The sequence below is a fragment of the Setaria italica genome, chromosome VIII (genome assembly GCF_000263155.2).
Source record: "Setaria italica strain Yugu1 chromosome VIII, Setaria_italica_v2.0, whole genome shotgun sequence".
Lineage (NCBI taxonomy): Eukaryota > Viridiplantae > Streptophyta > Magnoliopsida > Poales > Poaceae > Setaria > Setaria italica.
Window position 1 is genome coordinate 38599867 of NC_028457.1, and position 24847 is coordinate 38624713.

Sequence of the window (24847 nt, forward strand, 5' to 3'; positions counted from 1 at the left end):
TCAGCACCAATGCTCGCTCTATGCCGACGATGTGATGCTATTCGTTACACCTACCATTCAGGACTTGGTCACTGTAAGGGAGATCTTAAGCTTCTTTGGGAATGCTTCAGGCCTACACACCAGCTTGCACAAAAGCATGATAGTGCCAATTGCATGCACAGATGTGCAACTGCAACCAATCAGTAATATCCTGTCGGCAAGATTGACTGACTTCCCCATTCAGTATTTGGGCCTCCCCCTGACAATAGGACGTTTAAAGAAGGTTCACCTTCAACCTTTGGTCGATCGAGTTGCAAGCACCATCCCTACATGGAAGGCAGGCCTCATGAACAAAGCAGGGAGATTGACCATGGTTAAAGCTGTTATGATATCTATCTGCACTCATACACTCATCTCTTTGAAGGTGTCTGATTGGGTTTTTCAAGAAATTGACAAGCGCCGACGAGGGTTCCTCTGGGCAGGAAAACAGACAGCGACTGGGTGGCAATGTCTCTTAGCATGGACTACTTCTTGTAGACCAACAGATTTGGGAGGACTCGGCATCATGGATCTCAGGATTGCATCTTATGCATTAAGAATGAGATGGCTTTGGCTCAAGAAAACTGATGCTGACAGGACATGGAGGAGACTGCAGTTTCAGTTCGGCAATGATTTAGTGCTGCAGCAAATGTTCCAGGCTTCCATACAAGTGCAACTTGGTGATTGGAATCTTGCCCTCTTCTGGATCGACAGATGGAACGACGATTCATCCCCGTGCATCGTTGCTCCTGACTTGTGCAAACTCGTGAGAGCGCGAACAAGGAACGAACAGACAGTGGCCGACGGGTTACAGCAGAAGCGCTGGATAAACGCTATTGTCAGACCACTAACAGTGCCGGCCATTCACCAATATGTTCAACTTTGGCATCGAATGCAGCAGAAATTAACACCTAGAGTCGAGGATTTGGTCACTTGGAGATGGGAATCATCTGGCACCTTTTCATCCAAATCCGCTACAGAGCATTCTTCATCGGAGCAGCTACCTCGGCCGCAGGCAAACTCATTTGGAAGGCCTGGGCACCTCTGAAAGTGTGCTTTTTCATGTGACTTGCCACCAAAGATGACAGCGGTTAGGCGACATAGGCACGGATTGCGGACTAACACAACCTGCACACTTGGTGACCAAGAACCAGAAACCGCTGATCACCTCTTTGCCCACTGTTCTTTCTCACATCAAATCTGGCATGCTGTCAGTTCGCTCCTGCAGCTCCTGAACCAGGAGCCATCTCAGGACATTAAGCTGATCGATTGGTGGATTCAAAAGCGTCAAGGAATAACGCTCTAAAACGGAAAGAGATGGACTCCAGCTTCATGCTAATCTCTTGGAAGATATGGAAAGAGCGTAATGACCAAGTTTTCAACAGAAGATCCCCGAAGCCACCGGCGGACCTGGTGCAAGATGTTCTCCATGAAGCAGCGCCATGGTCGTATGCAGAGCAAGGCACCTAGTCACTCTAGGATGGCCGATACATACAGGAGTGCAGCAGATTAGCTGACCAGTGCCTTGTGCATAATGTTTTTTCATTCGGTTGCTGCTTATCCTATGTAATTGCCCCTAATTTGCTCAATCGTGTGCGTGTGTCCGGAAGGCCCACGTTGTAAAACACTGTTTTTTCTCTTCTAAATCAAAAGATACGCAGCTCTCCTGCGTATTCTTAAAAAGATTTAGTCACATTGGTCAGTCAGTACGAGGAAAGTTTGGTCGTAATTGGGACAATCTCGGAAACTCAGAAAGGAAAATTTGGTGGTGTTTCCCCTGGTTCCTTCAGTATGTTTGTTTTGTTTCTTGGTTTTGTTGCAGGTGGTCACACAGGCTGAAGGAGACCACCTCGTGCAAAAGACGTACGTTGCCAGCACTAAGTGACGTTTGTGCTATGTTGGTGTTATGCAGGCTGGGAGCAATCAGATGCTCTGTTTCTATGCACGGCAAGTTTACGTTGGGCCGAGGCCCTAAGTGGCGGTGGGTTAACGGGTTGGCAGACCGATGAGCATGGGCTATTTGTCGGCAGCCTGCCTGCAGCCGCGCGCGCTGGGCCTGAAGGTTAGTAGGGCCCATTATGCAATCTCGGTCATCTCTTTTTGTGCAGCTGCCGACTGGACTGACTGGCTACTGGCTGGTGGTTCTATTTAGGGCAATATAGGAATGTATTCTGGTCTCTACATAAGTTAGGAATCTAACCGTTTATCCAATCTCTGTTTCTTAAATTATATTCTTATAAAAAGTGACATGGAAAACAAACGAAGCGATGAATAAATGCTAAGCCTGACAACAATCCAGGTTTGCCGGTTTGGTCAAGATGTAGTGCCGCTATCTCACGTTGTACAATTCCAAACACAAATATTGGAAATAAAATTTTGAAATAAATATAAAAAACCAAAAGTTATAGTCAAATGCTTGAAGCACTAGAACAAACTTTTGAAAAAATAAAATCAGAAAACTCAGAAATAAAAAATCTTACCACAAAATTCTTGAAGCCCAAATGTTTTATTAATAACCAAACAAACATAAATGATTTCAAGGGAAAATGTGTAAAAAAATGCTAGTTAAACATAATGTACCAGAAAAAATAGGGCTAACCACATGTTTCCAGCTATATCAACATAGTCAAATTTGTCAATTTTATTTTCAAATCCTTGCGCATGATGAAATTTGCAATTAATTTCCCATCTTAAACGTTTACTATTGTTGGAAACATTTCTAAATCCAAAAAAAATCAAGCAACAGTAGGGAATTTTTGGAAAACATTAGGCAAGCAAAATTATGCTGCAGTATTATTTGTATAAGGGGTTTTATGCAATTATTCCCAGGTTAACCGCTCCTCCGTAGATAAGAAGAGATAGCGACAAGGGTGTCCCCGCCGCCGCCGCTTCGCCTAGATGTTGTCTTCCACCTCGCTGCTGGCCGCCAGCGCAAGGTACTGCTCGTTATTGCCTAGAGATTATCTAGTTATCGCGTTCCCTAGAAGAAAAAAAACACTTGTATTTGGCGCGTTTCTTTAGATCTGGTGTCCAGCGTTGCAAGAGATTGCCCCGATTGGGGTTTTGGGTTTGATGCCTAAATTCGACCGAATCATCACCGTTTGTTTGATTGATTCTCGAATCAATCTTTAGTGCGAGATGTTGGGAGAGGCATCATCCTCTCGATTGGTTAGGTTTTCTCAAGAATTTCTGATTCGTGTGGTTCTTTGCCCTGTTCAATCTACCATAATGTGTGTTACGGCGTGTATCTGCAGATCTGGACGCAAAATGTCGATAATTTCAGGAAAAAGTTTAGAAAAGAAAAAGGTTATCTTTAATCTGTGTTGACATGAGATGCAAGAATTTCACAAACACCATCGAATTTTGGTTCCTCCATTGACTGTTCATCTGAATTATCCTGTACTAATACATTGCTGTGAATCTGTGATTCCTGAATTGCTATTACTTCTTGCTATTATACTCTTGATTGAATTCACCCTACTGATTGCTTCAGTATCTTGACCCCTGATTTGCTATTGCTTCTTGCTGTTATACCCAGTGGGTCCAATCCTTGCGCCGCGTCCACGGGCACTGGCTGCAACAGCTCAGAGAACATAGCAAAGGCTGTTTGGTTCATCGCGACTCGTGCTTCTAACCACATGACAGGCGACCGGACTCTCATCTCCAACCTGGTGCCTGTGAGCAACAAGGTTGTCAAAGCTGGGAATGGCGAGGGGATGCAAGTGTGTGGCTCTGGGTCGGTGAACACGGAGACGGTGGTCCTTCCTGATGTCTGGTACGTTCCGGAGCTCACGACGAACCTGGTGTCGGTGGGTCAGCTCACCAAGGACCGCGATCTGATGGTCGGGATCGGTGGTGGTGTCTGTCGCATCAACAAGATCAGTGATGGGTCTGTCATTGGTAGAGGGCATTTGAGGTCTGATAACAAGTATGAGGTAGACTTCCTAAAAATTCAGCTGAACTAAGGTGCCTTGTTAGTTGTTACGCAATGTTTTCGGATGCATAGAGGGGGGTGATAGTGATGGTACTGCTGAATTGGAAGTGGGTAACGTTCTGTATTTTTTTTTTCCTTGTTGAATTGAGATTAACATCTTCTATGGGTTTTAGGAGCTTTCTATGTACCTTTAGCTGTTACATTTGGATTATATGAGAAGTACTGGATGAACCTGTTGGCTCTTAAGCATCTTTGCAACTTGTTCTGCCTTTTTTTTTTACTGAAGTTGGTAGTGGCGTCTGTCTGCAACCTGTTAGTCTCACTATTGTTGAACCTGTGGTATATAAACATCAGCACAATATCTTGCAGCCTGCTGCACGATCCAAAACTAAAACAGAGCCTACAACGATGTTTGCTGTCTGGTAGTATTGGATCTACCGTGTTCTCCGCTTAGTTTGAGTACTCTGCTTCTAACTTTCAAAAAACTTTCTCCTTGTTAGTTGTAACTTGTAACTCTATATATGTCCCTTGCTTTAGCTGTGCCCTTTTAGTGCCCATTTGTTGGTTGGTAGCCAATCTATTCAGTGAAATAATCTGAAGACACACCTTACTCTCCGAGGCCTTGTTTAGTTGGGGAATTTGGGAGGTGCCAAATTACTGTTACAGCACTGTAGCACACTGTAGCGTTTCGTTTGTATTTGTGAATTATTGTCCAAATATTGACTAATTAGGCTCAAAAGATTCGTCTCGCAAAGTACAACAAAACTGTGCAATTAGTTTTTAATTTCATCTACATTTAGTACTCCATGCATGTACCGCAAGTTTGATGTGATGGGGAATCTTCTTTTTGCATAGTGTCAAAGTTGGGAGTTGGGAGTAACTAAACATGGCCCGACTATAGTTGAAAATGCAAGTGACACAATCTGAATGAAGCTGCTCTTCCATAAATAAGCCTAGTGCTTCTGAAACTCTGCCCATACGGTGAAATGTACTCTACAATATTTTGTAAGCCCTCAATCTCAAGCTTTCAAATGCAGTTATCTCCAGGCAAGAAGGCGACGCTAATTTATGCACTTGGTTACCAACTCAAGTGATGCAACTTTCTGCCTGTTAGCGCTTAGTAGAAAATTAGTAAACCCCGTTCGTTTTTTCCTTGATCACGCAGGTAGTAACCCTGTTCTCTTGAAATTAATGCTTTAGCTTGTGAATAGGTAGATCAAGCCATTTCATACTTTGATGTGAACTTTGACATTTAAAGGAAGCAACTTTTGATTTTTTTTGAACGAATGGGCACGGGATAGTGCCTATTTCATTGAGATAGTAGATAATTACAGATTGTTACGAAAGAGATATAAAGTTTCCTTTTCCTAGCACGATTACTCTCTGGATAAGAACAACGCTAGTGCTCTCGCCCCTGCTAAAATCCATGTGTCTGCTTCCGCTTTGATTTGTGCTAGCAGTGCGGTTGTGGCCATCCCTTGATGGTTGAAGATTCGTCGATTGCGCTCCTTCCAAATTTACCATATGATCAGCAGGCCCATAGAGCAAACTCCTTTCCGAGGAGCTTCGGTCCTTGTAGTCATATTTATCCACCACTCTAGAGCATTGGCAGTTGGGGGCCATTCCGAAGGGTGTAGGCTGGGTTGCGAGGCCCATAAGCAGCTTTTGATTGAGACTATTGAAAATGCAACACCTCTTAAACATTATCTGTCTGTAGATTACCACCAATTTTTAAGTTCAAATGTTTCTATTTTTCAGTAAAATTAGCTACCGCCTCATAAGTAAATGAGCTAGGGATAGACCAGCTAATGGATGCTTTGCTCCAAATACACTTAAATATACATACTTTTTTTTCCCCTTTTCTAAGAAAAAACATAAAAATTTGTTCAGGCAGGCTACAGATCAAAAACATCTTTAACCAACCTAATAATCACTAAAAGATCCATGTAAACGTCTTACAATAATACATTACAGATGACCAGACAAGAGAAGTTCAGAATCAGCATAAAAAGCAGAGCATCCTACACGCTGGCGCCCCTGCATCTGCATTACTGAAGATCGTGTTGCAAAGCTTATGTAAAGATAGGATCATTACCAAAGTTTCATCAAGCTCACCAAAGCTGACTATAAGATACTAGTATAATGTTTTAGAGTGATTACACGGCCCTGGTAATTGTAGATGCCAAGGACACCGAGCGATAAATTATAGGCAACATACAGCATAGGACAATACTGCCGAAAATACTGAACATAGATGTCATCTCAATTTTACTTGTACTAACTCTGGTGCTTGCTATAGCATCTGAGGGATGATGGTGTAGAGCGTAATGGAGCCGTGGTGTCCGTTGTGTCGGGCGGGATCTTGAGGAACTCGAGGTGGTACAGGCCATCTTGGCTGTGCAACCGGCCGTTCCCCACCATGTTACCGGTGCTCTGGTCCTTGACATGGCACCGGCCGCCGCCGAACATGACGAGGTAGCCGCGTTCGGCAAGCTGCGTCACGGAGACCAGGACGACTCCGACGGGGAGGCCAGGGACGTGCAGGACGTCGGAGAGCTGGAAGGTGCCCTGGGAAATGGTGCCGACCCCGGCGACAACCAGCTGCCTCCCGTCGCGCGCCCGGTAGGCGGCGGCGGCGGCGGCGGTGATCGTCCTGAACGACGACAGGAGAGAAGAATCGCCAACCACGTGGACGGAGGCTCCCGAATCCAAGATAAACTCAGTTTCGCCCTCTTTTGCGACTTGCAGAATCCCTTCATTTGGGCTGTCCTCACGTCTACCAAAACAATTTGGAGAATCTAGTAAGAAGCAATCGAGGAAATAATGGCGGCGTTGGCTCGCGTACCTGCTGGCAGGCTGGAAGGCGTCGCCGTCGAGCCCCGTTAGTCGAGCAGGGAACTCTGCGAAGGACCTCAACAAGGAGGAGGAGGAGGGGACGGAATCAGAACGAGCGGGTGGCGATGCCATGGCGAGCTCAAGAGCTTGGTTTGTGCCCTGTGCCTGCCTGCAGGAAGAAGAGGGAAAGGTAACACACCAAGGAATGGTTGGGTGTTCCCGTCAGTCCTTGTCACTAGGTCATCGACGACTCCGCCGGCCATCCATACAATAGCATTTGTGGCGTGCCGGTCCTTCGTTGCCCACTTTGTTCATTGGCGAATAGAGTTTATTGTCGTAATTCGTAGCCGCCATGGACGACTATGTGCTCAAAGCCGAGAAAGATGACGTGCGTCTACCAACTCCGGATGCTAACCCGGCCCGCACCATATGGATGGAGGCAAATTCCTCAAACGCCATTGTTAACACAACTCCAATCCCAACCAAAGTATTCCTTAAACACGATATGGAGGACACTGCCGGAGTCGGCGTCCGCTTCCCGCGGTACCGGCTGCCGTTTCTGTCGTTCCTCCTCTTCGACTCGGGCATGGCCATCTATAGCTACCGCCGGTCTAACGGCGACGCGCCTTCTGTCGCCTTTGTGGTGGCCTCGTACATGGTCCTCGTCCTCTGCCTGCGCCTGTTCGTGAGTGCGCACGCCTTCTTCTTGCAGTGGAAACGAAAGGTGTGTGCAATACAAACAGCTGCCGTACTCTCCTCGTGGTTGCCGTGCTCTTGTGCATCTTTCGAGCAGCTTGTTAGTTTCCTTTGTGAGCCCTTCGATCTGGCCCCGTTTTCTAATTTGTTACAAATAGAATCATTGTGTTCAAGACCACACGTACACGCAATAACCATGGATCCTATTGTCGATCTGATGCTTAAACGATTGTGTTCCTTGAGATACATATAATCTAGTGCAAATCGTAGATTATATTAACTTGGATCCATGGATCCAAGTTATTAACCGTAGATTTTTTGATAAAAAAATGCTGATTGGCTACATATGTGCTGTGTCCCACAGGGTTTTGTGTTGGCTCCCTTAAGATCGCATTTGCCAGAAACGGCAGGTGGAGGGAGCTCGGCCCACGATCCGCGCGACACTGCATGGTCCAGAACACGTTTGATCGCGGACTCCGGCGCCGCCATGCACGCCGTCGGCAACAGCTTGCTACTGGAGGGCTTCCGGCCCTACAGTCCCCCCTTGGTGGCGACGCTGGCAGACGGGAGCCATCTGCGCATCTTGGGCATCGGGCGCATACAGAGGGGCAACTTCAGCATCCCCAACGTGTGTCTCGTCGAGGGGGTGAAGGATGGCCTGATCTCCACACCCCAGCTCGACACTCGCCATGGCCTGGTTTCCTGTTTCGGCAATGGCGTGTGCAGAATCATGGAGGCCGACGGCACGGAGGTCGGGGGCGCCGTCCTTGAGGAAGGCGGTTCCTACGTACTCCGCTTTCTGGAGGTCCCAGGTACAGCTCAGGTGTAAGGGAGATATCAAAAGCGAGGTGTGATTGAGCATGTATGGTTTTGTTCAGTTTTCTTTCAGTACATACATGCTTGGACATACTCGCTTGTCCCTCTTTAGACATGACTCGAGCGCATTATTCATCGGAAATGTCAGATGCGGAATGAAAAAAATTAGTGTTAGTGGTTGCTTAATTTATTTTTGGTTCATGTTCCTAATGATCCTATCTGTCTGTGTTAAGCGCTGCCTGACTACTGCCCAGGCCAGTACACGTTCTCGGCTTGTCCTCAATCGCAGGCTGTACTAGTTGTTAGTGATTATAGCTGACTTGTTCTCCGATGACCGGTTACACTGAAAAGACTCTAATTACCGTACATACATCTATGAGTCCACAAGAAAGTTTGGATAGTCCTAAATATAAAGTTAGACACTAAGACATATCTGACATAAAGACCATGGCGCTGGACGGCGTAGAACTAGTCAAGGATTATGAAAGTACTCGTTGTAATAAGAGTGGAACTCCTAGTCGTATCTGACTAGTATTTTTGTAAATCAACCGACCTGTAACCCTACCTCCAACTATATAAGGCGAGGTAGGGACCCCTCCAATAAAATTCAATACAACCAACATACAGGACCTAGGTGCGTTTACTTTTGAGTTCCTGATCTCGACAAGCCCCACCAACCAAAAACTACCTCGGGCACCCCCTTCGGTAGGTTGCTGGGTCTAAACACCGACACTAATACCCTCATTTGTTGGCCACATGCAGTAAGTTTTGACATGCAAATCAGATCTGACAACTTAATTAGGAAGATAGTTAGTAGGATTGCACTCTTTCATGGGATTTTTTTTTTCAAATTTTAGAATTGCACTTTTCATGGGATAGAGGGAGTATAATATATATAAGATCTATCTGTTCATTATTATGGATAATTTAGTAATTATTACATTGTAAAAACTGATATTTCAAATGGAATGGTCTTTTAACCTTTATGCTAGTGTCAAAAATAAAATTACAGTGATGCTATTTTTTTACCATACTATAAGCCGTCGAATGTTTTTATACTAGTTCTTTTCGAATAGTATAGTCTACTATTATATACCGTAAAAGAACTCTCTCCGATCGAACATATTTAAATATACCTATTCATGATCAATACCTGCCCAGTACAATTTGGTCCGGATATTTCCCTCTCTAAGCACTCTTACACACTGTGGTCTGGTCGTCGTTTCAGCATTTTCATTTGCTACATTATTTTCTAGCCTCTCCTAGACCCTTGATTGGATAGACTCAAACTAAAGTTTAATCCTGACTAAAGTTTAGGCATGGCTAAAATGAGTCTTGTTTTGTTTGGAGCCGGAGCTAATTTTTAGCCCATCTATTGGTAAAAATCCATTCTATTTTTAAGGGTGTGTGAGAAAAAATGGTAAGATTTTAGTGGGTGGGTATTTTTGTCTAAAATTAGCCTCCGTTAGCTAGATTTGGAGGGCTAATGAGTTGGGTGTTGGTTAATTTTTAGCCCACCTTTAGCCCCACCGTTTGGATCATCACGGGTTAATTTTTAGCTGACTAAAGTTTAGCCCCTAGATCCAAACAGGGCTAAGTCTCCTCTATGATTAATTTCTAGCCAAGAGAATGAAGAAGAGAAAGAGCACCGGCCCCTTTTTTGAGACTATCCATTCCTACTGATCCCTCCATCCCAAAATAATATTCATTTTATTTTTAAATATATAACTTAACTACCTAGGAAGTGGAGAGGAGGGATGGAGGGGAAGGGCAGGTAGAAGGGGAGAGCGGGGGTGATGGGGCGGTCAACCGGTGATAGATAGGCTGCGGAGTAGCCGGACCTTGACTTGGCACACCAAGGAGGGAGAGGGGAAGGGAACAGGGAGGTGGACTGCTATGACCTCCATACCTCCATGGTGATACTTGCAAAGAGGATAGGAAGAAGCCTGCTGAATGGATAAGAACGCATGGTAGTCTTGTGGATGGGAAAGAAACTTCCACGGTAGAACCGTCTGACGACTCGCACTCGCGTCGGACGCACCACCCGTAATACTATAATATCGTAATTCGACGAAAGTTAAACTTGTTTTGAACGATCATGAGAAAAGTAGTGTTTGTTCGCGCACGTTACTTCAGACAGTCGTCCAAAGCAGCACGCAAGATTCGGCCGGGTTGCAACCTGTACTACTGTTCACAATATATATATATACACACACAGGGCACATCACCTTTTGCTGGCGCGAGCGCGAGTCTAATGGTACGGTTGGTTGGTTGGCTCCAATCAAATAATGACACAAAAACGTAACAACGAAATTTCCTTGTTTGCTCCTAGAAGAAAACAACGGCTAAACGTGATCCCCAAATGCCCCCACTCGAGCGGGCATACGTACGCCAAAGGCCTCGTCGACCACCTCCAGGACCAGCAGGAGGGCGCGGGAGACCGGCAGGAGAACCTGCGGCGGACGGTGACAGCGGGCGGCAGAGGGCGCCGGAGCGACGGGTGGGATCAGCGGTGGCTTACGGGTGACCGGTCGCTTTTTTTATTATTCTTAAAATCACTGTGCTGGTGGGCAAGCACCCGCCAGCATAGAGAACCATTTGTGATTTGTGCTAGCTCAAAGTTACTGACGGGTGCTAGGCTCGTCAGCACAGTGACATTTTAACCGCTAGTAAAAATTATTTTTGGTGTAGTGCGTGCTCTCCTTGTAGTTGTCGTGCTCTCGTGCATCTTTCGAGCAGCTTGTTAGTTTCCTTTGTGAGCCCTTATGGCCCGTTTCCTAATTTGTTACAAATAGAATCATTGTGTTCAAGACCACACAAATTGGAGATCCTTCATAATTTCATTATGAAGAAGATGTGTGTGCCTCTGCATTGCTTCAAAGAAATAAGATCGCCGCAAATTGATGGAAAGGCAAGCTGCTTTAAAAAGACTACACTGCTTCGCATTGGGACATTGGAGAAAAAGAAAACTTGGATGCAATGGCCGGTACTTCGGTTACTGGTTCGTTGCATTGTTTGCTTTCTATACAACGTTGGACATCTTTTAAGACAAAGTCCTAATTATTTAGTTTCCAAGTCCAACACTATTGCAACTGATACCTTAGTTGCCACCGTTTCCTTCTAATGCTACTGTCATGAGATGGCAATACCTCTTGTTGTGATACAATCATTTCTGCTCTAATTTTCCAAGGCTAAAAAATAAGTTCAAAAAACATTAATGACTAGTCTAAAAAAACATTAATGACTGTTCAAACACAAGCCTTTGGAGCCATCTGCGATGGTTAGTGGGCCATCAACCTCTCTATTGGGCCGACAGGCCTGTTGCGGCCTCTCTAAAAAAGAAAGACCTTGTGGATGCTATTGCTTAGTCGCGCGATCACGAAATATTTTAGTAGCGCGCCTCCTTTCTCCTCGATCCATCAAACCGGCCTCGCCGTCAAGAGGTCAACGGGAACCCCGTCGCGCCGGACTTCTCTCGACGTCGCGCGCCGCCGATGGGGTCAGAGGCCTCCGCCGCTGAGGTGGAGCAGCTGCTCCGGTCGCAGATCCCGTTCCAGAGCGACGGCGAGCTCGTCCTGCCGCCGCGCGATGGTGGCGGCGTTGGGCTCGTCCTCGTCGACGTCAGCAACGGCTTCTGCACCGTCGGCGCCGGGAACCTCGTGAGCATCCTCGTCCTTCTACCTCTGTGTCCATGGCCACGAAGCGTGAGCTGTGGAAGCGTCGACCGATCTGCTTCTGGGAAAGGGACGGAACTGAAAGAGATGCCGTCTGCCTCCTTGGTTTTACCGCTATATTTTCTCTTGTTCTCTAGCTTCTCCTTGTTTTGTATTTCTTCTCATCTTCTGTCATGTTGCTTCTCCTTACTTTTCACCCTTTTGTTACAATTAATCCGGAATCCAAACTCTCAGGTTTAGTAATACAAATTAATTTGAACAAGAACATTAATATGTTCCTGCAGCAATAATCCTGCATCTGCATATCCAAACCAACTAGCCACTGTCCGGGTTCATTCCCAGTGAGTAAAATCTCCCAACTTTCTTCATATACCGTGTGGTAGTATGTAGTTACTGTCGCTTATCAGTCTGACAAATTTGTTCTGTTTTAGATTCTAGTGACCAACAGTTTGTGCCTTTCAATTGCAGGCTCCTGCTGCACCAAACAAACAGATAGAAAAGATGGTGGGGGAGGCAGCTAGGCTCGCTAGGCTGTTCTGTGAGAGAAGCTGGCCAATATTTGCATTCCTTGATTGCCATTTTCCAGATAAGCCCGAGCCGCCATTTCCACCTCATTGTATCATTGGTAGCGGGGAGGAGAACTTTGTCCCAGGTTGGTGCTAAACTCTCAATCAGGAAGTGCTTGGTCAGCTTTTGCTCCCAGTCATCTGATTTTTATGTTAGATTCAGATCTTCAGTGAACAATTTATTCTGATAATAATACAGGGGATGATGAACTATAAAACATTGGTTACTTCTAGTAGTAGTGTTTCACAAATTTCAATTCGATGTGCAGCTCTGGAGTGGTTGGAAAATGAGCCAAATGTGGTTATAAAGCGGAAACATTGCATCGATGGCTACATCAGCTCCATAGAGAAGGATGGATCCAGTATCTTTTCTGATTGGGTTGGGAAACATCAGATCAAAACGGTGAGTTTCCGCTTTCACCCAAGGATTTTATAGAAATATATCTACCTATTGTGTATGACTCGTGCAATTGGCTCGATGCAGATCTTGGTGCTGGGAATATGCACAGACATCTGTGTCTTGGATTTTGCAAGCTCAGCTCTTGCTGCTAGAAATATTGGTCGAGTACCTCCATTACAAGACGTTGTGGTTTATTCAGAGGGGTGTGCTACATACAACCTTCCTGTCGAGGTTGCTATGGATGTGAAAGGAGCTGTGGCCCATCCACAGGTATTCAATCACCGTGGCTGTACATCTCAAATCCCATACTCATAAGCTGAACAGGGTTATAAATGAATCTGCGTTACATGATTGACAAATACACTTTTAAAATCTTCAGGTATTTTGCCCCTATCTGTTACAACAAACTGGACATCTGCAATGTTCCAGAAATGTTTTGAAAAAGAAAAATCATAGATATGTGTACTGCAAGAAGAGCTGTAAAATTTCAAGATGAAACTGGGAACTCATTGTCTCCAAACATTAAACCTGGTATTAATGTTTCTATAGTATTAAATGCAGACAATCGTATTTCTTTGATAAATGTCTAATTGTTATAATTCAGTTATTTTCTCTTTCAGCAAAATATGGATCAGTAGAAAGAGCAGGAAACATTTCTGTTTGAGTGACATCTAATTCCATATCCATGGAAACCACTCGTTACATTAGTAGATAAAAATGTTACTTTCTGTCTAAACCAAGAGTTAAGAACCTAATAATCAGTCAACTTACCCTTGTTATGTTGCAGGACCTTATGCATCATATTGGACTTTACATGGCCAAAGGAAGGGGTGCAAAGGTAGTTGATAGGGTAGTCCTCGAACCTTCCTGACTGATGCATGAACTTGTCCTTGTTGCCATATTGCATATTTTTATCCTTTTTCTCCTTTCTGTCTTTGTGTGTAATAACTGAATATGTGTCTTAGCACATAATCTATAGTGAAGATGAATGAATTTTGTATTTTGGTTGTACAGAGACCCTTGTGATTTCCCTCGTGTTTCTCTCATTTTCATTTCTTCATTTCCTTGGCGAGTTCTGCTTGCCGTGCTTTAAGCCGATCTATTTTGCTGACGATGTTTGGCCAAGAATTGCTGAGGAAGCTGATCCTGTGATGAAGTTCATCAGCAAGGAGCCTGTGGGATTCTTTCTCTTGGTGCAATTGCTCCCGCGTGGCGCGATCGGCTATGCGTTGTAAAGCCCTTGACACCAGAATCCGCATGCTCTCTATGTATGCTGCAGGAAACAGAGCTTCTTCCGTGTCTTCGGGAACCTAGCCTTTGAGCTCGCAGAGGATTTTGCGTATCGGCTTTGCATCTTTCATCAACTGGCCGATGTTCTGATGGAGAAAGTTCTGCATGCTTTGAAGCTTAATTTTCATGGCATCAGACAAGGATTTAGCAGCCGGTGAGTGCGATAAGATCTCTTCTTCCTCATCAAGCCCTCCAACCTAGAAGGAGAAGAGAGTGTTGTCGGGGCTGTCTTGAGCCTATGAAAAGTAAACAGAATATAAGCCGATAATGTTAAAATAGAAATCGGCTAAATACGAAAGGTGCTTACCCGCTTCAGTTGGATTTCTCTGGTCCGTGCCGATGGTTCTGCCGCATCCGATGGAGGTTCTTGATGAGTCGGCTCATCAGAGGGCGGTTCGTTCTCTGGAATCGTACTAGTTGAAGAGTCTTTGGTAATTATTGGCTCGTAAAGGGTTGTCGATATTGGGTTCGGGATGATTTCCTGAAAAAAGGGTGTTTTTGATAAAATAAAGTGTATTGAACTAAAGTATGACAGATGATCCTTTACCTCTTATGCCAATGCAACTAATGGTTCAAGAGGGTCGCCCGATGCATCTGGGTTAGCCTGTATAGAGGATCGGCCGAGTTCAGCGATGAAGGTTACAAAGATTAAAGCAAAACATACTTGGTTACCTCGGTTGGTGCAGTTGTGACAGGTGCAGTCTCTAGCATGTCCTCGGCATGAGTTGTGACATTCTGGAGATGCTGTTACAGGTTGCTCCTGTGTGGATTGTGTAGACAGTTGAAAGAAGCAAAGTTAGCATCGGTAAGGTATATAATGAGTTTGAAAGCAATGAGATTACCTGGATAGCCTCTATCAAGAGTGATGCTGTTGCCGATGCTATTTCCATCAGAACGGCCGTTTGGGGTGCCGCTGCTGCTGTCGAATCAGTCTCTTGGGCTGACGTTGCTACCGGCGGATCAGTTGCCTGAGCCGATGTTGAGCCCTTTTGAAGGCGCTTCTTGCGGGTAGTCTTCTCGAGGGTGGAGACTTTGCGCTTTCGGCCTGTGGCTATGTCCATAAAGGATGGTGCACCGTGGCCGATGTGAGGATCGGCTGATGAAGGGGCGTAGGCAATCGGTTTGTTGCTTTGGCTAACAGTTGGAGGTGTAAAGTCAATACCCTTCAAGGGGGAGATGTATTAGTAAGAAGAAAATATCTATGAAAAAAGAAGACTCAGTGAAATCGGTAGTAATTACCCCTCCGTCAGGATCATTGAAGTCTGGGTCAAACCTCCTGTAGTATATCCCTGTCGCCACGCAGAAGAGGTGATTCTTCCATTCTTTCCACCACCACTTGAATTGTTTAATGGTGAAGGTGGCTGCTATCCATGATTCTAAATTGATGGTGCTGGTCCGGGACCAAGTTGCTGAGTCTGTTATATTCAAGACCGCTGGAAAGTTTCACACGGGGTTTCACAAGATCGGCGAAATAAGGTCTTATCGGCAATGTCCAAAGCCGAGTTGACGAGCTGCTGCCGATGGGTGATAAAATTTGTATGTCGGATATTGACCTTACTGGCAAAGAAGTTAGCTGGGAGGATTCCAGGCTTGATGATCGCCTCTAAGACTTCTCCGTTAAAGGTGCATGAGACGAAGTCGAAACAATCTGGCAGCTCAAAAATAGGGACTTCAGTGTGATAAGTGTACCAGATGGTAGCCCCTTTGGTGAGTTCGTTGTAACAACACTTGAAGGCCTTGGCTGCCGTGGAAGGGGTGAGTTTACTACCAGGGATAGCCGATACTGCTTCACCATAAGACATGCATCGGCGGGTTGCAGCTGGTTCTTTCTCTGGCTGATCTTTGGGAAAGGACATACTCTTGATGTCATACTTGTAGGCACGTTGCAAGTGAAGATTGATGAACCACCAAGGGCCACCTAGATTGCCGATGGGTTCTCCGGCCAATAGTTTGTTGGATACTTGATGCAGTAAGTGATAGACCGATCCAAGAAGATGCTTTCCTAGGGGAATTGAGGATCCTGTTGCCAATGCTTTGGCCAAAGGTTGCAGATTAGTGGTCGGGCCAGCCAATCTCCCACAGAACACAAATTTGTCCAACCACATATTCAGAAAGGCCACATGTTCCCTTTCCTCAACTGTTCCGATCCTGATGTGATGATCAAGGTAACCTTTCCATCCACCGATGGATTCTATCTCTACCCGATGAGAACCTTTAGTCGGGAAGTGAAATGGCAAATCGGTGGAAGTGATATCCAAGCCCGTTAGCATCAGGATGTTGGCTAGGGTTGGGGTCATCGACCCATGACTGAATAAAAAGATGTTTAGGGCGTCCGACCAGAAATATGAAGCGGCTATGAGCATGGGTTCGTTTCTAGTCATATCCAACAGAGAAAGGGTAATACATTGACTGATGCAACGCTATTGCCAGAAGACCCTTTTGGAGTTGGCCATCCTAAGATACCAGTTTTTCCATCAGGGTGTGCGGTTGGGCCAAGATCTAAAAGCGTGATCCCAATCGGCCAGATCCATCAATGCAGATTTAAAAGGGATTCTATTGGTCTCCAAATTAATTAGATCTGTCAGATCAGGGTCTTCCATGGGGCCTAAGGCAATGAGTCCAGGGGTGTCAACTATGGGGATGGTGATTCTATCTCTAAGCTCCTGAGAAATGCGATAATGGCTAAGTAAGGAAAGGAAGATAGAAGCATGGGGAAAACGATCAAGGCAGGGAGATGTACCTCGGGGATGGTGGTAAGAGTGGCCATGGAGCTGGTTGCCTGAGAATTGGGGTTTGAAGTGATCAGAAAATGAATCACCGATGGTCGCTGGAGGTCACTGATGGTCGCCGGGAGTCGTTGAACGTTTCCTTTCGCTTGGAGGAAAGTGGAAGCAAGGTGTGGCGGTGCGAGAAGATGAACCGATGGGAAAGAAGAAGATGATGGCTGTAAATTTATAAACTCACCCAAGAGGGTAAATGTGGTATCTCATCTGCCGCCTGCGTGAAACCCAAAGAGCTGTTACCCCCAGATGCTTTTTTCAAGCAATTATGACTGAGGAAATTTCGGAAGAGAAAAGATCTTGTTAGTGGGTGATTGGTAAGCATCGGCGTTTTCCCAGGGAATTGGAAAATCATGATTGAGACAATTTCGGAGCAAAAAGATATGTTTCACTCCGAAACTGGGAGGTATGTGTTGACACCATTTTTTGACATACGTCAAAGATGGCATCAAAAGGAAGCAGAGATGCCGATGCATAGTGGAAAGACAACGGCTAGTTGAATCAGCTGATGGGGTTGCGGAAGGCTGAGCCAATGAAGCTATTAGAGATCGGCTGATGATGGCGAAAGCCTTGCCAATAGAGGAAGTCAGAGGCTTAGCCGATGGGGTCAGCCAATGTGAGCAGATGGATTCTAGCCGATTGGAAATGTTGGAGGTTCAGCCGATGAAGAGCAGGTTTTGGCCGATAGAGGTCATGTTCGTTTCCAACTCCTGTACGAGTCCTTTTTGTTTTGTTTTGTTTAGAAAGTTTGTTTCTTTAGAGATAGATTTTATATTTTGTCATAATCGACTAGAACTAGAAGTCTTGATGTTTAAGGTATAAATAGAGGCCCTGTGAGGTCTGGAAATATACACATCATAATCAATACAAATCTACTTTTCTTCGCAATTTACTTTCAAGTCAGCGACTTCGCCATTGTTTTCTTTTCTTCACGAGTTCTTCCAAGCTAGTTGGGTTGAATCGCTTCGATCTCCGGCTAGACTGTAAGTTTCGCGTTTACCGAATACTTTCTAGGCTTTAACTTCAGGCGCATCACTATCGTTTCATCTAGATTTATTCACAAGTTATTGATATTAGCTAGATCTGCAAGCTTTATTCGTTAAATCTTGTTGTTTCATAGGGTTCCCTTGATTAGAGCAAAAGGTTCATATTCAGTGGACGGCCGAGAGAATAAGAGCTCCCAAGGGGGGACCAGCGGGGAGCTTCTCCCGCCGGTGACCACTCCGGTCCCGGCGACCACCACCACTCGATGAGGGCATTCTGGCCCCGCCGGCCAAAACCTCGCTTTCTTCAACCCCTCCTCCTGGAGCTTCCTGTTGCCTGGTCATAGGTAAGGTACTATGGCCTCACTCCGCTTTGTGCAAAGCCATGGTTTCGCTTTCGCGGCCAAAGTTCGTGATTTTTTAGGCTCCCAAGTGACTCCCTCGCCGGATCGAGTTCAAGGTTTCTCTATGGTTGTCGCCTTTAGGAGGAACATCTTTAAACTTGATCCCAGCTCTGTTGGCTCTTGTCTTCAAAATGTTCTGGGTGGTTCCGCCATTGAATTTCGGGTCTCTCAAATTTCTCAGCAAGTTTTCAAGTTTACTCTTGCTTCGAAACATGTGGGCTTCTTGTGTTTGGACCTCAAGGATTTTTCGTGTGATGCGTTCAACCTGGGTTTCTTTCTCTTCAATGCTTCAGGCCTAACCAAGGCCTCCTTCTTTTCTCGGAAAAACTCCAGACCTACTTATCACTGGGAGCTTGTTCGCCCCAGACATGGAAGAGCAGTATCATCTATCAAGAACTCTCACACAAAGGAATCTCTGAAGCACAAGGATTTCAATAGAAATGGGAAGTCCGACAAGTTGGAGGATTTTATTGCTTATCTGCCAGGAATGCATCCATCCAATTCTCACTCATTTGCTGATGTTGTCAAATCCTATTCTGGATCCCCACCCTGGCTCGCAGGAGCTAATACTGTCCCGATTGGACAAAAGTTGGCACCCCTTAATAAACATCCGTTTTTTGGGGCAACTGATGTTTCGAGCTCTTCATCTTCTCCACCAATGATCAGGAAATTGGTCTTCGATCGATTATCATTCAAATTTGCTTCACAGCAACTAGTTTCTGAGGCTGATCGGACATTGGCATCCAACAGGCCCACTCTTGAAAGGGTCAATACCCAAGGAAGGCAGCTGCGCAGGGATTTCTCCTGTTGGCACTGTAAACGGGTGGGGCACATGCTTAATGACTACAGGCTTTTTCACGGTCTCCAAGCCTTCATCATGCGCTGCGGGACTTCTTTCAGCTGTGCATTTTCCCCAGGTATCAAGGCCTCGGACTGGCCTTTGGATTACCACTCTACTTGGTTCAAGGCTGGCGCAACTGACGGGAGTAAACAAAGTTCAAGCGGCCCAAGGATTTTCACCGGTCTCGAGGACTTCGCTCTAACTCTCCATGGCAGCGTAGCCAGCAGCGCAACTAGCAACACAACCATCGCTCAGTCTGCCTCTTCGTCTCCGTCCATCTTCCCCTAACTGCAACAGCGCAATCCACCCGACAAGAACACCCTCCATTGCCAACAAACCACAATCAACCAAGGGGAACCAATGGCTTTTCTCAACATCGACCCCCATCCCCTCATGCTCGCTGGCTTCCATCGAGTGATTGTACAGGGACGCCAGCAGTTCACGCGGGTGGTCGTCCCCAGAGCACTTCCAAGAAATGAAAATTTGGCAATCATCACTGTTGGAAACCTGCCCCCTGGTGAGATCCCCTTTGGCCCCCTGAGAAATGCGGTCACAAATTTCCTTGTTCATGATTTGGGCCTAGAAGTTAAAGATGTGCAAAGATGTCCGTTTGGTAGAGGACAAGCGTTTGTCAGGATGGGTAGACCCTCAGACAGAGATGCCCTCATTGCTAGAAGCCCAAATTTCCATAACGGTCTTAGCTTCTCCTTTGTGCAACATAATCGGGCCTCCAATGCCCGCAGGGTTAACTTCAACCGGGAATGCTGGCTTATGTTAATTGGGTATCCCATTAATAGCTGTTCTTCTCATGAGATCGAGGATAGTATCAGATCTTTTGGTAGGATGATTCTTTGGCATAAGGATGATGTCTTAGCCAGAGTTATTTTAAAGGCTAGAGTCACTGATCTTGTTGATATCCCCCACTATCTTATCATGTCGGAAGGAGATGATTTTGAGGGAGTGTCATACACAGTGCAGTGCGAAATTTTACAACATAACCTGCTTGGGGCTCAATTGCAGGATGAAGATATCCCACCAGGAGGGCCAGATGGTGAATTCATCTTCCCGGGCATTCAATTAAATGAACAACATCAGGGGCACCCTCAACATCACCATATGGCTCTCGATGGTCAAGGAGGTCAAATTCCTGATCTTAATGGGAACTCGGCCCAGGACAATATTGAGGAAGATCAGGATGAGGAGGATGAGGAGATGCAAGAAGAGGAATTTCTACATATGATACTCGAGGATGCTCAGGCCCTGCATGAGGAGGAAGAAGAACCTCAGGTCATCCTGGACTTAAACCTCAACTTGTCACCCCCACCACATTCCTCAAGCTCTTCTGAACTGGAAAATGATCCACTTCCAATGGTGGTTTACATTGAGGGGAACCCACATGCCATTATGATTGATCATGTTGAGCAACATTTTGAACAGGCTCCTGCTCCCCCAATGGGTCAGCTTATGGACATCCATGCACAGCAAGCTGCCATGCAAGTTGGACCCTTGATCCATCCAGAGATTGTTCTTGGGCTGCCAGCTAACAATCAAGAGGAACAAAATGCTGTTGCCAACCAGGTCCATGATGATCAGCTTATGGGACACATCAATGTAAATCTGGCACTGCTGCCTGATATCCAGTTGCACAAAGACCCAACGGTTGCAGTTCAAAAGACTCTTCAAAGTGTTGTTCTTCCAGATTCACTTTTGCTTGCCTCCGAATAGATTCCACAAGCATATTGTACTGCCCAGAATCCCAACATCTTTAGACTTTGGGCCTAGCATTTTTGTCCAGCAGGTTGTCCTGAACAGGTCACATACATTCCAACTGAATGGGCCTCCTTTTTTATCAACATGTTGCTCTCACCACAGCACTTCGACTGGGCTAAGAAATTTCTAGCTTCTGTGGCTTGGGACTTTATGCTTATCTGTGTGGACACCCCTGTGATGATGGCCTTTACCATACCTTCGGCCTACCCCAGGACCAGCCCTCTGACTTGCATCAGCTAGATTGAGGAAGACCACAGTTCTACACCCTCCTCCTCCATGAATGTAACCAGAGAAGCTGCACCTAAGAAAGCAAGAGCAAGGCTGGGAAGCTCCTTGACCCCGGAGTGCGAATCCAGTGTTAGGAGAAGCAGCAGAATTAAATATAGAAATGAAGGCTTCCATGCTACCTCCTCAGAAGCATATTCAGGGGTTGGGAGAAAAGATCTGCGCCATCGATCCTTTAAAAACCTCCTCGGCCAGGTTGTCAGCAAAGTCCGACTACATGAAGGCGGTGGGCAACAAGGGAGGCAAGACACCACAGGGGGCTCCACGCAAGAGCAGGTCGGTCAAGTCCCAAGGGTCGACTACTAGCAACTAAAGAAGCTTGAAGGCGATGCACTTCCCCGTCGATCCCTAAAATTGTCATGCTGCAAGTCTTCTTCATGGAGTCTTTAAACTTTATTTTGTTATCTTGGTGGATTTGTCGCTGGAACCACATTATTGTCCTATGGAACTTCATTTTATCCTATCAGTTACTGGTTATCGTAACAGGATTATTATGGTTATGTTTTTTATGGTCATTGAGGGGGTCGTCGTTCTCGTCCTCTGCCCCACTCGGATTGTTGTGCTTTCGGAGGAACTCTTCTTCGGTTAGTTTCAATGACTCGTAAACGTACTTGGAATATCCTATCCTGGAATGTGAGGGGTATCAACTCCTCGCTTAGATGGAATGCTCTTAGAAGCAAATTCTAGAATCTAATGCAAACATCATCCATTTGCAAGAAACCAAAAGGGAGATGTTCACAGACTCGTACCTCAGAAATTTCTGCCCCCTGACATTCTCTCTTTTTGTATTTATCCCATCGATTGGCAACTCAAGTGGAGCACTTATGGCATGGAATGCAAATAAGTTTCAGGGACAATCTATCTTCCAAAACAGATTTGCACACTATGTGGAACTACAATGCAAAATATCTGGGGAATTGTGGATTCTAACCAACATATATGCACCTTGCACCCAAGAAGCCAAACTGGAATTCCTGGATTGGTTCAAGAGAATTAGGATGCTGGAGGATGAAAAATGGCTAATTGTTGGGAATTTCAATCTTCTCAGAAGACCAACTGATAGAAATAAGCCAGGGGTTAATCCACAAGAAATGGTTTTGTTCAATGAAGCAATTAGCAGACTTGGGCTAACTGAGAACCAGCTCAAAGGAGGAAGATACACTTGGACAAATAAGCAAAATAACCCATTACTGGAGAGACTGGATTGGTTCTTTTCCTCCTCTTCTTGGATTTCTGCATATCCGAACACATGGGCCTCAACCCTCTCAAGAGACTCTTCTAACCACAACCCATGTGCCATCTCCATATCAAATTCATTGCCTTCAGCTCAAGTTTTTAGATTTGGAAATTATTAGCTACATCATGAACAATTCCAGGTCATACTCCATAATGCTTGGACTTCTCCAACGCCCTCTGTCGACAGGGCCAAAATCATTGGAGCAAAATTCAAGAATTTGAGAAATGAGCTCAGGTTCTGGAAGGCTGGGCTTCCAAGTTTGGCCAAAACAATTCAGAATACTAAAGATGTTATTCTATTTCTAGATATCTTGGAGGAATCCAGAGATCTATCACTACAAGAATGGAATTTAAGAGAAATTATCAATGTTCATCTTAATAACTTATTGCAACAGCAGAAAGCATACTGGAAGCAAAGAAGTTCTATCAACTGGGCTAAAATGGGAGATGCAAGCACAAGGTTCTTCCATGCGAAGGCTTCCATAAGAAACAAGATCAACCACATATCGATGCTGCAAGATCAAAATGGACAGACATTCAGAGAACATGGAGCCAAAGCAAATCTCATTTGGGATGATTTCAAGAATAGGATGGGCAGAGCTGAATTTAATCATATGTATTTCAACCTGGCATCCATCCTATCTCCTTCTGAGGATCTACAAAGCCTTGAAGAACCTTTCTCTAGAGAAGAAATTGATGCCATCATCAAGGAGCTACCAACAAACAAATCGCTGGGCCCTGATGGTTTTAATGGAGAATTTATTAAAAGGTGCTGGCAGGAAATAGCTGAGGATTTTACGCTCTATTTGAAGGGTTCTATAACGGGGAAGTGTGTGTTCGCGGCATCAATTCATCCTTCATCACCCTCATCCCAAAGAAAGATAGCCCCTTGCAGGTGGGTAACTTCAGACCAATCTCTCTTTTAAACTCTACCATAAAGCTGATTACAAAAATTCTGGCTCTGAGATTACAAAAAGTTATCACAAAGCTCATTCATCAGAATCAGTATGGATTCATCAAAATTAGAACTATTCAAGACTGTTTGGCGTGGGCTTTCGAATATTTGCACATTTGTAAAGCATCAAAGAAGGATCTAATTATTCTCAAATTGGACTTTGAAAAGACTTTTGATCGAATAGAGCACCAGGCAATCTTTGAAATTCTCATACATAAAGGATTTGGGGATAAATGGATAGGATGGATCAAGGCCATTCTTGGCTCAGGAACATCCTCTGTACTCCTGAATGGAGTCCCAGGTAAAGTCTTTCACTGCCGAAGAGGGGTCCGACAGGGAGACCCTCTATCTCCACTCCTCTTCGTGCTTGCTGCCAACCTGCTATAATCTTTGCTCAACAAGTCCAAGGATGAAGGCAACATTAACCTCCCAATTCCTTCGAGAGCTATCAATGATTTTCTAATTGTCCAGTATGTGAATGATACTCTACTTATTATGGAAGTGGACCCAGACCAGCTGACACACTTAAAGGGCCTACTAGACACCTTTGCTGAATCGACAGGACTGAAAGTAAACTATTCCAAATCCATTATGGTCCCTATTAACACACAGCAAGACAAGCTAGAGCATTTGGCTGGCATCCTAAACTGTCAAGCAGGTTCGCTTCCTTTCACATATCTGGGCCTGCCACTTGGTTTATATAAACCTAATATGCAAGACTTCCTCCCGTTGATCAAGAGAATAGAAGGACGACTGGGAGGAATCTCATCCATGCTTTCACAGGGAGGAAAATTACAATTGGTCAATTCAGTGTTAACTTCAACAGCAATGTTTCAGATGGCCACACTGAAACTTCCTAAAGGAGTGATTCAACAAATAGACAAACTCAGAAAACATTGTCTCTGGCGAGGCTCCGATATGGCATCTGTCAAGCCATCCAAGGCAGCTTGGCCAATAGTATGTCTGCCCAAGAGACAAGGGGGATTGGGACTGCTGAACATCAACACGCAGAATGAAGCAATGCTCTTAAAATTTCTACATAAATTCTACTCCAAGGCTGATTTACCTTGGGTCCATTTGATATGGGATAAGATTTACAGTCGTGGTTCTCTCACGGGTTTATAGAAAAAGGGTTCCTTTTGGTGGAAGGATGTAGTTAAATTGTTACAAAAATACAAAGGAATTGCATCTGCTTGGATAGCGGATGGAAGCACGGTGCTTCTGTGGCAAGACACTTGGAACAATCACTTCTTGCCAACTGAGCTCCCTTACCTTTTATCTTTTGTTAGAAATAAGAACATCACCTACCAGAAAGCAACCAACACGACTGATCTCAACCATTTGTTCCACCTACCTTTATCCAC

General features: G+C 45.2%; 3 protein-coding genes across 3 annotated transcripts; 2 read left to right on the top strand and 1 right to left on the bottom strand.

Annotated features, from left to right (window-relative positions):
- Positions 1–6057: 6057 nt before the first annotated feature.
- On the bottom strand, positions 6058–7069 carry LOC101760922. The gene is made up of 2 exons (XM_004979918.2): positions 6798–7069; positions 6058–6728 (listed from the first exon to the last, which is right to left on the bottom strand). Exons 1-2 carry the CDS (start codon positions 6917–6919, stop codon positions 6230–6232), a joined length of 621 nt encoding a protein of 206 aa, XP_004979975.1. The 5' UTR covers positions 6920–7069; the 3' UTR covers positions 6058–6229.
- A 190-nt stretch (positions 7070–7259) lies between these two features.
- LOC101761327 lies at positions 7260–8485 on the top strand. Its single transcript, XM_004979919.2, has 2 exons — positions 7260–7511; positions 7848–8485. Exons 1-2 carry the CDS (start codon positions 7293–7295, stop codon positions 8310–8312), a joined length of 684 nt encoding a protein of 227 aa, XP_004979976.2. The 5' UTR covers positions 7260–7292; the 3' UTR covers positions 8313–8485.
- Positions 8486–11693: 3208 nt separating this feature from the next.
- Positions 11694–13953, top strand: LOC101761714 (nicotinamidase 1). Its single transcript, XM_004979920.2, has 5 exons — positions 11694–11958; positions 12442–12625; positions 12809–12942; positions 13024–13209; positions 13727–13953. The coding sequence occupies exons 1-5, from the start codon at positions 11794–11796 to the stop codon at positions 13808–13810; spliced, it is 753 nt and encodes a 250-aa protein (XP_004979977.1). The 5' UTR covers positions 11694–11793; the 3' UTR covers positions 13811–13953.
- The last annotated feature ends 10894 nt before the right edge of the window (positions 13954–24847 follow it).

Bases quoted from the DNA above. Each gene is read 5' to 3' on its own strand.
- LOC101761327 (XM_004979919.2), top strand. From the start codon at position 7,293: ATGGAGGACACTGCCGGAGTCGGCGTCCGCTTCCCGCGGTACCGGCTG. The intron at 7,512-7,847 runs GTGTGTGCAATA...TGTGTCCCACAG, and splicing joins TCTTGCAGTGGAAACGAAAG to GGTTTTGTGTTGGCTCCCTT.
- LOC101760922 (XM_004979918.2), bottom strand. From the start codon at position 6,919: ATGGCATCGCCACCCGCTCGTTCTGATTCCGTCCCCTCCTCCTCCTCC. The intron at 6,729-6,797 runs GTACGCGAGCCA...TTGTTTTGGTAG, and splicing joins GCCTTCCAGCCTGCCAGCAG to ACGTGAGGACAGCCCAAATG.
- LOC101761714 (XM_004979920.2), top strand. From the start codon at position 11,794: ATGGGGTCAGAGGCCTCCGCCGCTGAGGTGGAGCAGCTGCTCCGGTCG. The intron at 12,626-12,808 runs GTTGGTGCTAAA...TTCGATGTGCAG, and splicing joins GGAGGAGAACTTTGTCCCAG to CTCTGGAGTGGTTGGAAAAT. The intron at 13,210-13,726 runs GTATTCAATCAC...GTTATGTTGCAG, and splicing joins GAGCTGTGGCCCATCCACAG to GACCTTATGCATCATATTGG.